Source organism: Mesoplodon bidens, assembly GCF_964165515.1.
Source record: "Mesoplodon bidens genome assembly, chromosome: 1".
In the NCBI taxonomy this organism is placed as follows: Eukaryota; Metazoa; Chordata; class Mammalia; order Artiodactyla; family Ziphiidae; genus Mesoplodon; species Mesoplodon bidens.
Genome location: NC_138176.1, coordinates 84,644,779 through 84,660,511, shown reverse-complemented (window position 1 = coordinate 84,660,511; position 15,733 = coordinate 84,644,779). Strand labels below are relative to the sequence as shown.

The 15,733-nt window shown below is 40.7% G+C and overlaps 1 protein-coding gene across 2 annotated transcripts in view; it reads left to right on the top strand.

Annotated features, from left to right (window-relative positions):
• The window catches only part of SEC24D (SEC24 homolog D, COPII coat complex component), a 109,569-nt gene that overhangs the window by 79,913 nt on the left and 13,923 nt on the right, over window positions 1-15,733 (top strand). For both annotated transcript variants that reach the window (XM_081226235.1, XM_081226234.1), the window contains exons 12-19: window positions 1,550-1,741; window positions 2,701-2,794; window positions 10,806-10,922; window positions 11,704-11,874; window positions 12,900-12,996; window positions 13,129-13,274; window positions 14,266-14,404; window positions 15,192-15,310. In XM_081226235.1, coding sequence (XP_081082361.1) covers window positions 1,550-1,741; window positions 2,701-2,794; window positions 10,806-10,922; window positions 11,704-11,874; window positions 12,900-12,996; window positions 13,129-13,274; window positions 14,266-14,404; window positions 15,192-15,310 — 1,075 coding nt within the window. The remainder of the gene's footprint in view (window positions 1-1,549; window positions 1,742-2,700; window positions 2,795-10,805; window positions 10,923-11,703; window positions 11,875-12,899; window positions 12,997-13,128; window positions 13,275-14,265; window positions 14,405-15,191; window positions 15,311-15,733) is intronic.

Here is a 15,733-nt window from a genome sequence, read left to right as displayed (position 1 = left end):
AGGATTTGTGCTTGGCCTTGAAGAGTAAAATTCTAATAAATAGGGAGGGGGAAGAGGAACACGGATACAGTATAGTATAGTCGTTGGTTGCGTAAAGTCATACAGTTTAGATCGTGGAGGGGTGTGTGTGTGTGTGTGTGAGTGTGTGTGTGTGTGTGTGTGTGTGTGTGTGTGTGTGTGTGTGTGATGTCTGTGTATGTATAGCTACAAAGGATAAGGATTCCCATTTCTAAAAATTTTGCAAGAGTCCAAAATGTAAACATTTACCAAGTGCTTTTGGGATTATGAGGATCTATTTAAACTGCCCGGCCATTTATCAAGGCCACAATGAAGAGCAAACGTCCTCAGTTAGCAAAGTAAGTAGAGAAGAAATAGGACAGAGGTTAAAGTGAATAGTTTGTCAGCCTGTACTCTGCTGAAACATCAAGGAAATTGGGAAGTCTTCGGTGGGAACTTCAGACACTTCCATTGTCCTTTCTCTTGTACTCAAGTAACTCTTTAGGCCATGTGCAAAATGTAGAAACTGAGCAAACTAGGTTCTTTTTCACAAAAGTGGTCCCCGAAGCAAAATAAGTTTTACCGATATCTAAGGGTCAAAGAAAATGGCTTTCATGTAGCCGTTGAGCACTATGTTATATCCGCTGCTGAAAATGAGTAAGAGCATCAGTAGTGCCTAGGTGTGTTGTTTTAGGAGGGGGTGTGGAAGGAGGTGGGGGAAGGAGAGACAGTGAGAATAAAAACGAGTCTAGACCACTCAACTCTGAATATACTTAGTATAGACTTTAACAGCCATATTCATGCCTTTGTACTCCTTTCAGGAAGATTAAGGCCTTGTCCTGGAATTCCTCACAAAAATTTTTTTTACGTTTTGTTACAGTTTTGGAGATTTTATTGCTTTTATTCTCTAGCCATGACCATCACAAATGGTTACCTAATAAGAATTACATTGTCAATTCGTGTATGTGATTTATTTTAGTATTCACACTATATGTTTATATGGTATATAGCTTTCAAAATCTAGCCCATTTTCTATTGAGAGTCTTGAGAATGTGTTAAAAAAAATCACACAGGAGGAGCAAGTCCTTTCTTGATAAAAATAGCTGTCCTGTTTGTAATCTGAATATGCCTTTCTCTTGCTTCAGATATGTCATTTGTTACTCTGACCTTCTGGTGACTTCTGAGAGCTTTGTTTCTAAAGACTGTAATAAACCTGGCTTGTTTGTGGGGGGGAAAAAAGCACCTTGTAACCATTGCTATGGTTAGAATATAGTAGAAAAATATGAGCAAATGTTTTCATAATATCTATTTGGTTTTTTACCTAGATTTTTGAGAACTTTTTTTTTAAATCAACTTGTTAGTTTTGTAGTATCTCCCATCCCCTACCACTGTGACTCAGTATTATCTATATCCTGTAAACAATAATTAAGACCAAACCTTTAAATATGTCTTCTGTATATTTTATAGAATGTATTCTTACTGAATTTCTCATAGAAGCCACTCTCTCAGGACTTTGTGGAAGAACGTCAAACCCTTTTTTTCTCTCTCACAGGCAAGGTCAGGAAGAGACTTCCTCACTTCGAGTCGGTTTCATCACGTACAACAAAGTCCTCCATTTCTTTAATGTAAAGAGCACTTTGGCACGGCCCCAGATGATGGTGGTGACCGATGTCAGCGAGGTCTTTGTTCCTCTGTTGGATGGTTTCCTTGTCAGCTATCAAGAATCCCAATCTGTGATTCACAAGTAAATATCGAGTGCTTTATAATTTAGATCCTAATCAGTTGTCTGTTTTTTTAAAATTAATCTTTATTGGAGTAGAGTTGGTTTACAATGGTGTGTTAGTTTCTGCCGTACAGCAGAGGGAATCAGTTATACATATACCTGTATCCACTCTTTTTTAGATTCTGTTCCCATGTAGGTCATTACGGAGCACTGAGTAGAGGTCCCTGTGCTATGCAGTAGGTCCTTATTAGCTATCTGTTTTATGCATAGTAGTGTGTATATGTCCATCCTAATCTCCCAGTTACCCCTCCCCACCTCTTTCCCCCCTTGGTAACCATAAGTTTGTTTTCTACATCTGTGACTATTTTTGTTTCGTTAATAGGTTCATTTGTACCATTATTTTAGATTCCACATGCAAGTGATATCATATGATAATTTGTCTTTCTCTTTTTTAATGTTTTGATTCAATCACACATATTTTGTTTTGTCATTAGCAAGGGGGTTTTAACACATGGATTATAAAACTCTATTATTTATGTTAGTTCTGTCTCTTTTCATTGCGGACTAGTATCTAAAAGGAGGAAATTTTTTTAGTACACATACTCAACCCTACCAGTCCCTTCTCTTTGCTGGAAGGCAATGCAAGGGAGTTATTTCCTGAGTGTGCATGAGAGTATTTGGTGATGATATAGCCACTGTTCCATAATTTATAGTCTAAGAGATCAGAAATGTAGTAAATAGAAAAAAAAAATCTATAAAGAGTGTGATTTTGTAAATGTTCCAACCAAATCATAAATTTTGGTGCCAAATCATGCCAGGATATCATTCCTTGAGGAATGACCTCTGAAATTCACCCACAGGTGTTCAGTGTAAAAAAAACACCATATATATTTAGGCCTGAAGTGTTCGTGATTTATTTCCTGATGTTTATTACAAATATGCTAAATATTTAAAACCTTTCGCTCATTCATTTCTTGCAGTTTATTGGACCAGATTCCAGAGATGTTTGCAGACTCTAATGAAAATGAGACCGTCTTTGCTCCTGTCATCCGGGCTGGCATGGAAGCACTAAAGGTGAGAAGAAGGCCCTTTTAGTTGCTAGTAAATAAATTCTAAACACACACACACATACACACACACACACACACACAGAGGAAGTTTCATCCATGAAAGAAGATACAGCCTTCATTAAAACATGCAGGTTGCTGGAGGCTGTTCATACTTCCCTACAAATCTCAGGAGGAAACGGCCCAAACCACGGCTTGCTCCCAGCGTTTACATTCCAGCACTGTTAGCATCTGAGCAACTGATTTTGTCGGAGTTTCCAGTTTAGCTCCTCCTTTTGTCTTTTATGTGAACTTTATATGATCTATTTTTAAATTATTTCAACAATATCTGAACTACCAGATATGAAAAGAAAAATCTCCATCTCTTTCCTTCCTTGGGGTTTTCAAACATGCAAGTGCAAGCTCGTCACAGTCAGTGACAGAAGTGAATGCTGCCTGGGGCCTTGCTGAATGCCAGAAGCAGAGTGGGGTTGGCCAACTCTCTGGTTGGGAAGCTGAGCCCGAGGGACTCTGGTCGTTTTCATAGTAATAAAGACATTAATCTGAGGAAGGCAGGATGGTTGGAAAGTGCTTACTCTTAATCATTATTACCTTAGCACAAGAGTCAAACCACTTTGGCCCAGACAGCTAGTTCCTAAAATTGATTTTTAAATTTTATTATTAAAGTTACATTTGAATTATTATTTTCTTTTTTTTGCGGTACACGGGCCTCTCACTGCTGTGGCCTCTTCCGCTGCGGAGCAACAGGCTCCGGACGCACAGGCTCAGCGGCCATGGCTCACGGGCCCAGCCACTCTGCGGCATGTGGGATCTTCCCGAACTGGGGCATGAACCCGTGTCCCCTGCATCAGCAGGCAGAATCTCAACCACTGTGCCACCAGGGAAGCCCTGAATTATTTTTTAAGATAAAATGGCTAGCAGTAATAACAAACAGCAACAACAACCCTACAGAGTTTAGTTAATGAAATACTTCCACATAAATTTTATGACCAAACATTATAGTCTGGTTCCAGTATAGTGATTCTTGCCTGGGTTCTTTGGTCTTCAGAGTATTTACTCATGGGAACAAAGACTTGTAGATATCCCTCAAAAAGCCTCAATACAAGTTAATTTAACATAAAATTAAAGATAAATTTTACATCAGAAAGCAATTTGGAGATGTTAAGTTTCATCCCGTGGAAGCCAGCAGTGATCATTGTTTGGGCTACAGAAAGACTTGGGAATTTCTATTTTATTCCACATTGCTAAGGACAAATATCTTCTGTTTCAGTTTGAAAGAGTTTTGCAATTGTTGTTGTTCTCTTCTCCAATAAAGTGTCTAGAAATTCCTATGTAAATTTCCTGATACGTGATAAGTTATATATGACGCTACAAGTCTTTCTACTCTGAGAAGTTAGTACTGGGAGTAACATTGTATTCACGTGTTCATTCCTGAAAGATGAGTGGATATTCATAAGCCAATAAATCATTAGTTAAGACAGTAAAGTGGAAAGAAGAGCGCAGCATGGCTCTTCTTTAGTTGCTAGTAAATAAATTTTAAAGAAGACAGATAGGCACATGTGTGCACACACACACACACACACACAGGAAGTTTCATCCATGAAAGAATATACAGGCTTCATTAAAACACGCATCCAGGGCTTCCCTGGTGGCGCAGTGGTTGAGAGTCCGCCTGCCGATGCAGGGGACACGGGTTCGTGCCCCGGTCTGGGAAGATCCCACATGCCGCAGAGCGGCTGGGCCCGTGAGCCATGGCTGCTGAGCCTGCGCGTCCGGAGCCTGTGCTCTGCAGGGGGAGAGGCCACAACAGTGAGAGGCCCGCCTACCGCAAAAAAAAAAAAAAAAAAAAAAAAAAAAAAAAAAAAACACGCATCCAGAATCCCAGCTCAAACCAATATATCGTTTCTAAAAGGGAGCAATAATGTCTTGTCACAATGGGTTCCACACTGGCAGTCCACAAGAGGTCTAGAGGCTGCTTAGCAGCCTTGAAAGAAAAAATATATAAAGCAACTTGTGTACATGCATTCCATATATCTAAAATGTGATATTATGATACATGACTGAAAACCACTGTGTTCTTATTAAGGATGATGTTCTTCGAGGTTGCTCAGTACCATAACTGCGCTGTCAGTGTTCTCAGCTGCCTGTCATTTGCCAGAGGCCAGTGCATTTCAGTCAATCTACTTTCATGTCTTTTGCATGTTATTTTTTGTTATACTTGCAATTTTTAATGTTAGAGTAGCATGTACTTTTACACTGAAGTTTAAAGATGAGAAGAAGCTAATATCTAAATATAACTAATCAGAATAACTTTACAAATATCAAAGTAAATAAGTAGCATTATTCTTACAAAGTAGAATGAACTCCCTTTAGAGAAGGTAAAGAACTTTTTTTATAGCTTTTTTCTTTTATAAATTTATTTTATTTATTTATTTTTGGCTGCGTTGGGTCCTTGTTGCCGCGCGCGGGCTTTCTCTAGTTGCGGCGAGCGGGGGCTACTCTTCATTGCGGTGTGCAGGCTTCTCATTGTGGTGGCTTCTCTTGTTGTAGAGCACGGGCTCTAGGCGCGTGGGCTTCAGTAGTTGTGTTACATGTGTTCAGTAGTTGTGGCTCGCGGACTCTAGAGCACAGGCTCAGTAGTTGTGGTGCATGGGCTTAGTTGCTCCACAGCATGTGGGATCTTCCCGGACCAGGGCTCAAACCCGTGACCCCTGCATTGGCAGGTGGATTCTTAACCATGGCGCCACCAGGGAAGCCCCAAGAACCGTCTTTATATGAAGTTAAGGAGCTACCTTTATAAAATGACACTGTTGGACATAATGTTAGTGTTGCTTACTGCCCTGTGCCTGCTGGCAGATTGCTCTCCCAGCCCGTCTTCACACAGGACTCCACGGCTGCGGAAGACCGGGAAGGCAGGCATGCCCCAAGTCATGGAGTCACGTATTAATGGGCGGGTACTTTTTTAAAATGCAGATCTCTGGCCCCACTTCCAGAGATCCTGATTCATTAGCTCCCCAGTTTGCTCTGCTGATTATCCATATTTGGGAACCACCAGCATAAAGAATTGTTATTCATTCTGCCATCTCTTGGAATATCCTTACGTTAAGTTAACTCATGAGAAAATTGCATACCTGACCTGTACAACTTCACATTACACTTGCACTAAGAACGCTTTTGTTTAACTATGATTTAATGTCTTGCCCTAAGCTGTTAATTAATGGTTAAATTAAGAAAGAACACTATGAAGAAAGTTCTTTCTTGTGTAGAACATTAACTGGAGACATTATTGCATGATTCAGTCTCTTACATGTAGAAAGATTCACTAGCTGGTTTCCTAGAGTCGGTTGCTATAAGCAGTCTAACGCATAATGTTTCTTTTAGCTTTAACTACTAAGATACTACTTAGGGTAGATATTCTAATATAACCATTTATTTTCCCTGACCTTCTTAGTGATTTCCAGTTCTTTACATTTGCCTTAGCATTTCTATTGTATATGTGCCTTTAATCATGTTTCCTCAAAACTTTTTTTTATAAATAGACCGTTGCCATAAATAACCTTAATGAAAAAGGTTTCTTCTGCATCTTCCAAGAAGATTGTGTAATTCGTTGTATAAGAGTAGAAACTGCTGTAGTACAATTTGATACTTTCTCCCTCATAGCAACTTTATCAGGTTTGGATGAAGGAAAAAAAAATTCCAAATAAGATAAAAGTGTGTGTGTGTGTGTGTGTGTGTGTGTGTGTGTGTGTAAATGTCTGATGTGTGTATGATAGCTTAGCTGCCTCTGACCGTCACATCATCTCATCATCTTTTCAGGTCCCGTGTGGCTAAAAATCAGTAAGACTTAAATTTGTATAACATATACAGGGTACTAAAACTCTTGCCTGAAGTCATTATTAGGCTAAGAGCTAACATTTTTGAGAATTTGCAGGGTAATATCTAAATATTGAAGAGACCACATCATTCATTCACTTATTTTTTCAATCAACAAAGATTGGTTAAATGCCTGTGTTTTGTTAAGACAATGTGAGGACTACTGTCCCTGCTTCTAAGTTGCTCATAGTGTGTAGAAGAGATGTAACTCCGTAATACCATGTGTGATGTTCATTGCTTGTGTTCCCAAAAATAAAGGGAGTAGGAGAGGAGAGCAAAGAGTAACTTTGGGAAGTCCGGTACCGCAGCAGGTCAGCCGAGTAGCTCAAGGTGTTCTGCACGAGAGGCCAGAGCTGAGAGTCTCATTCTCTGTGGAGGGGAGGAGAAACTGAAAGAGCATCAGAGTGCAATGTTTCTTATTTGTGTCCAAGTGGAGACATTTTAGAACTGGACTCCCCCATTTGAATTATAGCTCTACTTTCTATCAGCTAGATGCCAAGTAAAGTCTATATATAATTAGTTGTAATAAACTTTTTGAAGCAAAGAAAGAGAGTAGACAAAAACTAACATAAAACATGTGCTAATTTGTCACAAAGATAAAGAGGGACTGTTTGGTAACTTCTGATGCATACTTTCTCAAAAGCCCTTGAACTATCCAACTAAAGGTTTCCATTCCCTATTTTCTGTTGTACATGCTTCCGTGTCCACAGCCTCTTGTACTCTTTGTGTCTTTTTTTCCATATAGTCTTCCAAAATCTGCATCTCTTTCAAAATCTGACACTCATAACTCAACTATATGTGAATTTCTGGCATTGTCTTTTAAGTTGGCCTCAGAACAGTTTTCTGAGTTAGCTCTTACTTCCCCCATAAAACTAGATAAATAGAGTCTGGCAAAATGTTGGAGGGAAATGGCCTTTAGCGGTTATGCTTCAAATATATCATTAGGTGGGGGGGATTTATCTTTCATTTGTCTTAATATATGCTTAAATTTGGTTTCAAGATGATGCATCACAACATTCCTTCCACAGAAATTTATGGAGCATCTATAGAGTGAAAGGCACCAGACCCTGGGCAGGGGGCTTGGAGAAACACATTGTAGAAAAATCAAGGTCCTTCCTTTTTCAAGGAGCCTGTGATCCATGGAAGACAGTAGAATACCTAAAGTTGTAACAGTGTCATTAATTCTAGAAAAGTCTTATTTACAAAGCAGAGTAGGGACATAGAGGTAGAGGCAACCAGCTCTGCTGAGGGGGATAATAACACATTTCTCAGAGGAAAGGACATCGGAGCTGAATTTCGAAAAATGGGTTCTCCAGGCCAGCCTTTCTCAACCTGTTTCCACCATAATAAGAATGACATGTCATTCATCTAATCCTACATGATGCACTTATGTGGGCACAATCAGATTTTGGTAAAAACATAAATTTTGTAGGGATTATAAAGCATATAATGCCATAGGAGCTCTTTCTTTTATTGCTACCAATAAAAGATTTTATAAGGATGTGATTAATGAAATAATAAATCTGAAATTAAGAGCCATTATATAAGGAAAAAATAAATATGCTTTATTTTTTTCAATATTGTACTTTTTTTTTTTCCTTCAGAGTTTTACTCCATAGGTAATATTAACTAGGCAGTCATGTATGGGTAATTATGATTAACACCATGTCCTGGGTCATTGAATTCTCTCAACAATATTTTGTAGTTACTGTTTTTCCTATGTCATATAATTACGTAGCTGAGGCTTAGGGAAGTTAAATATTTTGCCCAGTGTCACTTAGCTGATAAAATGGCTGGGATTCTAACCCATGCAGTTAGGAGCCAGGACCCATGCTTTTAACTACTGTGGTATAAAGTTAACAGTGCGTCTGTGAGTACAGAAGATCTAGATGATAGAAGAATTTTTTTTTTTTTTTTTTTTTTTTTTTTTGTGGTACGCGGGCCTCTCACTGTTGTGGCCTCTCCCGTTGTGGAGCACAGGCTCCGGACGTGCAGGCTCAGTGGCCATGGCTCACGGGCCCAGCCGCTCCGCGGCATGTGGGATCCTCCTGAACCAGGGCATGAACCCGCGTCCCCTGCATCGGCAGGAGGACTCTCAACCACTGCACCACCAGGGAAGCCCGATAGAAGAATTTTTGACAATGAATTCTTTAGGGGAATTGGGCAGGCGAGGCACGAAAAGTCAGGGAAAAGATAGACTTTTAAGAAAAGCTTTATACCTTTTCTGCTCCTTGGATTAAAATAAAAAGTACTTTTATAAAAGTGATAGAAATGAAAAAAATTTAGTCATAGAAATGCAAAAAATTTAATGTGTTATTATCAATATTACTGGAAATTTTACTTGGATTTGGTCATTGGAACTACTGTCTTTGTTGGCCAAAGTGTTGAAAACATCTTTCTCCTATGTGGTGTGTATACACATGGAGGGTCAGTCACTGCCCGTGCTCTTCATTCAGCCTTGCCTTCCTTCTTATTAATGCTGTTACGTATCAGTAATTTTTGGTAAAAGACTTGGACAACAATAAAGTCACTGCTCACTACTGGCCACACAGCAAAGACAAGATGAGGCATGGGTTACACACCCTCCCCAGGGTGTCAGCTGGGACCCACTCCACAAAGCATATCACAGTGTCACTCGGTGAGACAAATTAAGACAGGGCTAGCCTTGAATTCTCTTCATTTGTTTTTTAAGGAACTTATTCACAAACCCAAGTACCTTATTATTAGTAGCAAATGACTTCACATCTTGCAGCTGACCCAGGCACACAAGTGTGTGCCGCTAAACCGCATCTTTGTGAACAACAGCTCCGGGCCAAGGAAAAGGAAAGATGGATTCCAGGCAGAGGGAACAAATACAGAGGTGTGTAAAGCACGTGGTGTATTCCAGGAAAGCAAGAAGGTTGTGTGGCTGCAACTTCCAGTGCAGGGGATGGTCAGGGGCGAGATTACACTGGAAAGACAGATTCAGACTAAACTCCAAAGGGCCTCAGAACTGTTGTTCACATGCTGTGTGACCTCGCCAAATTGGATGAGCCTCAGTTTTCCTATCCTTAACATGCAGACAATACTACCTTCGTCACCAGGTTGTGAGTATTACATAAGAAATGTTCGCGAAGGGTCTGGTGCAGAGCTGCACACAGCGAACGTTGGTAGCAACACATCTTACTGTTTCCCGGCCTTCCTGCTCCCACCCAAATAAAGGAATGTGGACTTTGTCCTGTAATGGAAAGCCTTCAGGAGTCTTGAGGAGAAAAGCCACCTATGTGATCCGAACAGTTGCCTTGAAATTATTTCAAGGCAACAGTGTGCCTGGGTGGTTTGGAGAGAGGCAAGATGGGAGAGGGGCAATATACTGAATCATACACTTTCAGTAAATTTTGCTTGTAGGTTACTTCTTAGCTCCCTAAATAAGATTTTAAATATTTTTAATGCTGATTTAACTTTCATGGAGCCTCCCTCGGCTTTTTGTTGCTTCTCAGGGACTACAGATAGTGTGATGTTGATCCCACATTTTTTCCTTTTGTCATCTTGCCTGATAGCTGGTTCCTTGTGTCTGCTGTTGCCACACCACCGCTGCATTCTTGTGCATCCTTCCTTGAAGTACCCCTTCAGGTTTAATCTGTGTTTACTAATGATTTCAAAGAAAAGCTTGTATTGCATCATGATCCTGGGAATCCTATCATCAGGGGATTTACCTGGTCCTGAAAGACTACTGTTGGCTAAATGAGAAAGTATTTTTACGTGGACACATCATTTTAATAGGTGTTTAAAGCATCATAGTATAGAGACCTACATTTATATATTGGCTCTTTGAGGAATTCCCTGGTGGTCCAGTGGTTAGGACCTGGTGCTTTCACTGCTGTGGGCCCGGGTGCGATCCCTGGTCAGGGAACTAAGATCCTGCAAGCCGCACAGTGTGGCCAAAAAAAAAAAAAAAATTGGTCCCTTCATTTACAACTTGTGTGACTTGAGGCAAATCACTTAGCCTCCCTGAGCCTCAGTTTCCCAATCTATAGAAGGCACAAGGTTACTGTGAGGATTAATGAGATGTATACAGTGCTTGGCTCATAGAAAGTACTTATATTTTACTTTCCTGAGTCCCTTAAAATAAAACTTCCCACCCAAGACTCTTTTTTTTCCCCCAGGCAGCTGACTGTCCCGGGAAGCTGTTCATCTTCCATTCCTCCTTGCCAACTGCGGAAGCACCAGGGAAGCTCAGAAACAGAGATGACAAAAAACTGATTAATACTGACAAAGAGAAGGTATTTGTAAACAGTTGCCCTTTGAAGTCCATATGTCAGTTCTTAAAATGGAATAAAGGGAAAGGGAGTGTGTGCTTTGTATAGGAAAGGGGGAGAAGCTACATGTAATGTATAAATCCAGGACATTGTATTTTGTAGGAAAATTTTGAATTGTAAATAATTTAGGAAATTGTATATTCCTAGAAAAACTGATGTCTGAAATAAGATAAGGTCTCAAACTTTTTTCATGTATAATCTGTGTAAGAGACTGAGTGATAAGACTATTAGGGGAATGGAAGAAATGGGGGGAAATGCAGAAAGAAGATCAAGGTAGAGGGCGAATGTAGTGGATGGTCCCGTATGACAGCACTCCCGAGGCACGAAGCAGACGTGCCTGGGGCTCAAAATATGCTTTGCTCAGACCCTCTCTGGCAGTGTAGCCGTGGGGACAAGTCGGGGGAAAGGCTAAACCGTGAGGTAAGCATCCAGCCGCTGCCACGTGACACCAACCAAGTTGCCTCATCTCGGTCTGTGAAAGGGAGGACTAAACGTCAGATTCCTTAGAGCTGTCAGAGGATCAGATAACATTGAACACATACATGTATTAAACACGGCACATGCCTGGAGCACGGGGTGCTCGACACGTGGCCTCTGCGCTGATGATTATCATGGCTCACTTCTGCACTTAACTGGGAAAAAAATTCATTTAAAAAACTTCAGTGAGAATTCAATAGAAATTAAAAACAGAAACCAGAAACATTACATGGTTTTCCTTTTTCCCTTTGTGTATCTTTTTCTTCAGATCCTTTTCCAGCCCCAGACAAATGTCTACGACCCTCTAGCCAAGGACTGCGTGGCTCACGGCTGCTGCGTGACGCTCTTCCTCTTCCCCAGTCAGTACGTGGATGTGGCCTCCTTGGGTCTCGTGCCTCAGCTCACGGGAGGAACCCTCTACAAGTACAACAATTTCCAGGTAAAGGCCAGCAATTTGTTTGCCTCGGTTTTCCACTGCTGGTTTACTTTTGGTGCCTAGATCTCAGGGTGAGAAATCTGTGCCCCCTTGTGGGCAGCCAACAAATGTAAATTCTAGGTCCGATGGAAAAGGACGGACAGATGGTTAGGAATTGCTTGCCTGCTCCCTAAGGTATGGCCACAGATTGACTCATTCAGCCTCAGAGTTGAATGTTAATGTTAAGCTTCCATGTTGGGGGGAAATATATTTAATATAAAATCTTGATATTTTATATTAACTATATTTAAGGTATTGTTTTTAAAAGTGACTATATATTTGTTTTAAAGTGTTATGATATGGGGCGGGTCAGTTCATGATGCTCCCCCCGCCCCCTCCAAGCCTGAACTGAGAGAGTCAAGAGACGATCAGAATGCGAGCCCTGGAACGGACCTAGGTCTGTGGGCAAGTGGGCTTGCTAACGCTTTCCCCTCAGTGAGACAAACTTTACACCGAGGCACGAGGCGGCACAGACAAAAGCGTCTCCTGTGGACTCCTGCCCCCTGCTACTGTATTGAGGGCCAGGAAGCATGTGCTTCCTGCAGGCAGGCTGCTTCCCCAGAAAGAAGATGTGGAAGAGGCCGAGCTACACCTGCCCAGTTCCTTTTCCCAAGCTTAGAAATTGCATAAGTCACCTGCCCTCCCCTGAGGAGAAGAGGGTGGGGGGGGGGCGCCTCGAAGTTATGTACCTCCAGAGGGAAACACGGAGTGGGAACGAGTGTTCCCCCAACATAAATGACAGTGTTCATCAGCTAGTTGTATTTTGATGAAAGCACTTAGTTTTCCTTGCCTAGCTACATATTTATATTAGGAACTAGATGAGGGATTTGATAAGACGGAAGATTATAAATGACACTGAAAAAGCTTTCAGAACCCTTTCTGAGATTTCTGGATAAAGTAGGTTCTAATCAAGATTTGTTTCAAAAAGAATTGTTATTTTTAAGTATTTTGCCGCCACCTGGTGGGCATGATCATACTTTATTTTTTAGGTGCACTTGGACAGCCAACAATTTTTGAATGACCTCAGAAATGATATTGAGAAGAAAATAGGATTTGATGCTATTATGAGGGTTCGTACCAGCACAGGTACTTTTCGTTTTTATTATTTTTCAGGTCTCTGTTGTATAATTGTTTCCTCTTCAAACTCATTAACAGGCCAACAAAGAAAATAACAGTAAAATAAGGAGAAGCAAAATTATCCTTTTCCCTCATCCTTAGGTTTCAGAGCCACTGACTTCTTTGGTGGCATCTATATGAACAACACCACTGATGTAGAGATGGCAGCCATTGACTGTGACAAGGCAGTGACTGTGGAGTTCAAGCATGATGACAAACTCAGTGAAGACAGTGGAGCCTTAATCCAGGTGATCTAAAATGTATTCCCATCTTTTGCTTTGTAGTTTGTTACTGACAGTGATCAGTGGGGGAGACTCCAGGGCCATCAACTGTGTTAGTCTCTCCATAAAGAAATTCATCTCCATTTCTCCAAAGGCAAAAGTCACTAGATTAGAACACTCTGTGGTATATTCTCCATACTGATTTATATATGCTATTTATGTGAAGTAACGATTATGTATGTCTGCATGAGAGCCCCGCAGACTTGAGGTCAGAAGGACAGGCATCAGTACCCACTCACTCACTGGTTTGCTGCATTCCTGACTGCCATGTGCCAGACACCATTGCTGAGACGTGTTATCATATCAGAAGCAAGTAACCATAGGATTTGGCTTTGTAGCAAATAAGATTAACTAGAAGCCATGGAGACTTTGAATTGAAACAGGAGAAATTCTAATGATCATAGCTTTCAGACATGAGCATCACCTTCAAAGAAAGGAGAGAGACTGGCACCAAGTTGAGGAAAAACTGTTTATTTTAAACTCACACCTATTTAGGGAAATGGTTATTTGTTTGCATTTTTGAAATATATGCATATATTATTAGTATAAAACCTAAGTACATCACCAAAGCTAGTTGTCCATTTTTAATCGAAGTGAGCCTTGAGGAGGACTATGAGAACATGAAGGTATTATTTCTGGACCTGAATCCCTGGTAATAAAATCTGAGCTAGGAAATGTAGGCTAGTTGTGGAAATGCACAGATATGTGCATGTGAATAGCCCCATCAAAGCTTAAGTTTAAACCAGTGAAATGCTACATGAGAACCCAGTGTATGACTGGTCATTATTCCTCCCTTATGTGTTGTTGTTCAGTCTTTAGCAATAATAGAAAAAATCCTGTAGGGAAGTTTAGAGGTCTTTTGGCTGTACACACTGTTTTGCAAATGTAAATAAGATTAGGCTAGCTTGGGTGAATATGTTAACCAGAAAAACATGTGCCCTCGATGTTGCCTCTGCAGTGTGCTGTGCTTTACACGACTGTCAGCGGACAGAGAAGACTTCGGATTCACAATCTGGGCTTGAACTGCAGCTCCCAGCTGGCTGATCTCTATAAGAGCTGCGAGACTGATGCCCTTATCAACTTCTTTGCCAAGTCAGGTAACACTTTGCTAATTCTGGGGTGCAGTATACCTTGCCTAGTAATGCAGGCAGGCCTCGTTGGTTAATCAAGTTAGTAGCTGACAGGTCCTGTGGTGGTGCAGCCTTTCAGTGGGTAAATTCAGAACTTGTAAAAGCAAAGGGTGAAGGAGAATAATCAGCATTTCTAACTCTAGACTAGTAAGGAGAGCAGTAAGTCGGGCCCGTGCTATCCAGTTTTGTTTAAAGTTTCTTTCCCCGGGGGACTGAGTTGAAATTGAGGAAGGTGATACTTAGACTCATTATGGTATATGAGTGTGCCCTCTGGGACACGAGGATAATAGAAGATGGTCCCTCACGTGAGACTGAATTTGCTTATCCATACCAAGATAATTAGGAAATGGTCGGGGCCTGAGGTGGAGTTTTCTGGCTTCTTCTCCCCTCCCTGCTCCAAACCCCAATTGAAATGCTACACTAAGATTTAGAAGAAAGAGTAATCCATCCCATAAGAATTCAGAACACCAGAAGATAGTAAAGTGGTCTTTTCTGTGTGTGTGCAGAGATCTGTTTCTAATATTCTGAGGAAAATTCTGGACCAATTACCTGCCTATTGTTATAGTTAGGCTATTGTTCTTCATTTGCTAAATTATAATTAGTCAAGAGGAGAACATTAACACATGGCGTGAACATTTTTAAATGCTGTTATCCCTTGCTGAGTGGTCTGAAGAGCAATTTTTTTTTTATTATTTGAAGGGATCAATTTCTGAGCTAAACCTTTGATGCCCTTTTCATTGTTTTGTGCAAGTAGCTTTTAAAGCAGTTCTACACCAGCCCTTGAAGGTCATCAGGGAAATTCTGGTTAATCAGACCGCCCACATGTTGGCCTGTTACCGGAAGAATTGTGCTAGTCCATCTGCAGCCAGCCAGGTAAGTTACCTGCTGTCCTCAGGTGCTGAAGTGTTACAGACACCTACTTGTTCATTCAGCATTCTGCTAGTAAAGGCTTATGATATTCCAGGCACTTAGATGCTGTATAGTAAACCATACAACCAAGATTGACAATGCCATTTTGGGGAGACTGTGGTATATTTATAGCCAACATTAAAATGCTTAGTGGCTTTACAAGATGCATGAACCCAAAAATGTGTGTGTATATTGGGTTGAGGGTCACTACATTATGTATAAATAAAAGAATGTTTTATGTAAGAAATGTCAATATAAATGGGGTTATCTTTTGCATGGATGAAGATGGATATAGAGTTATGAAATGTGGGTGCTTAAATACTTTTTGGACATTTATTAACAATCAAAGTTGACATGAACTAATGGCAGTAATGATTCTTTTATATT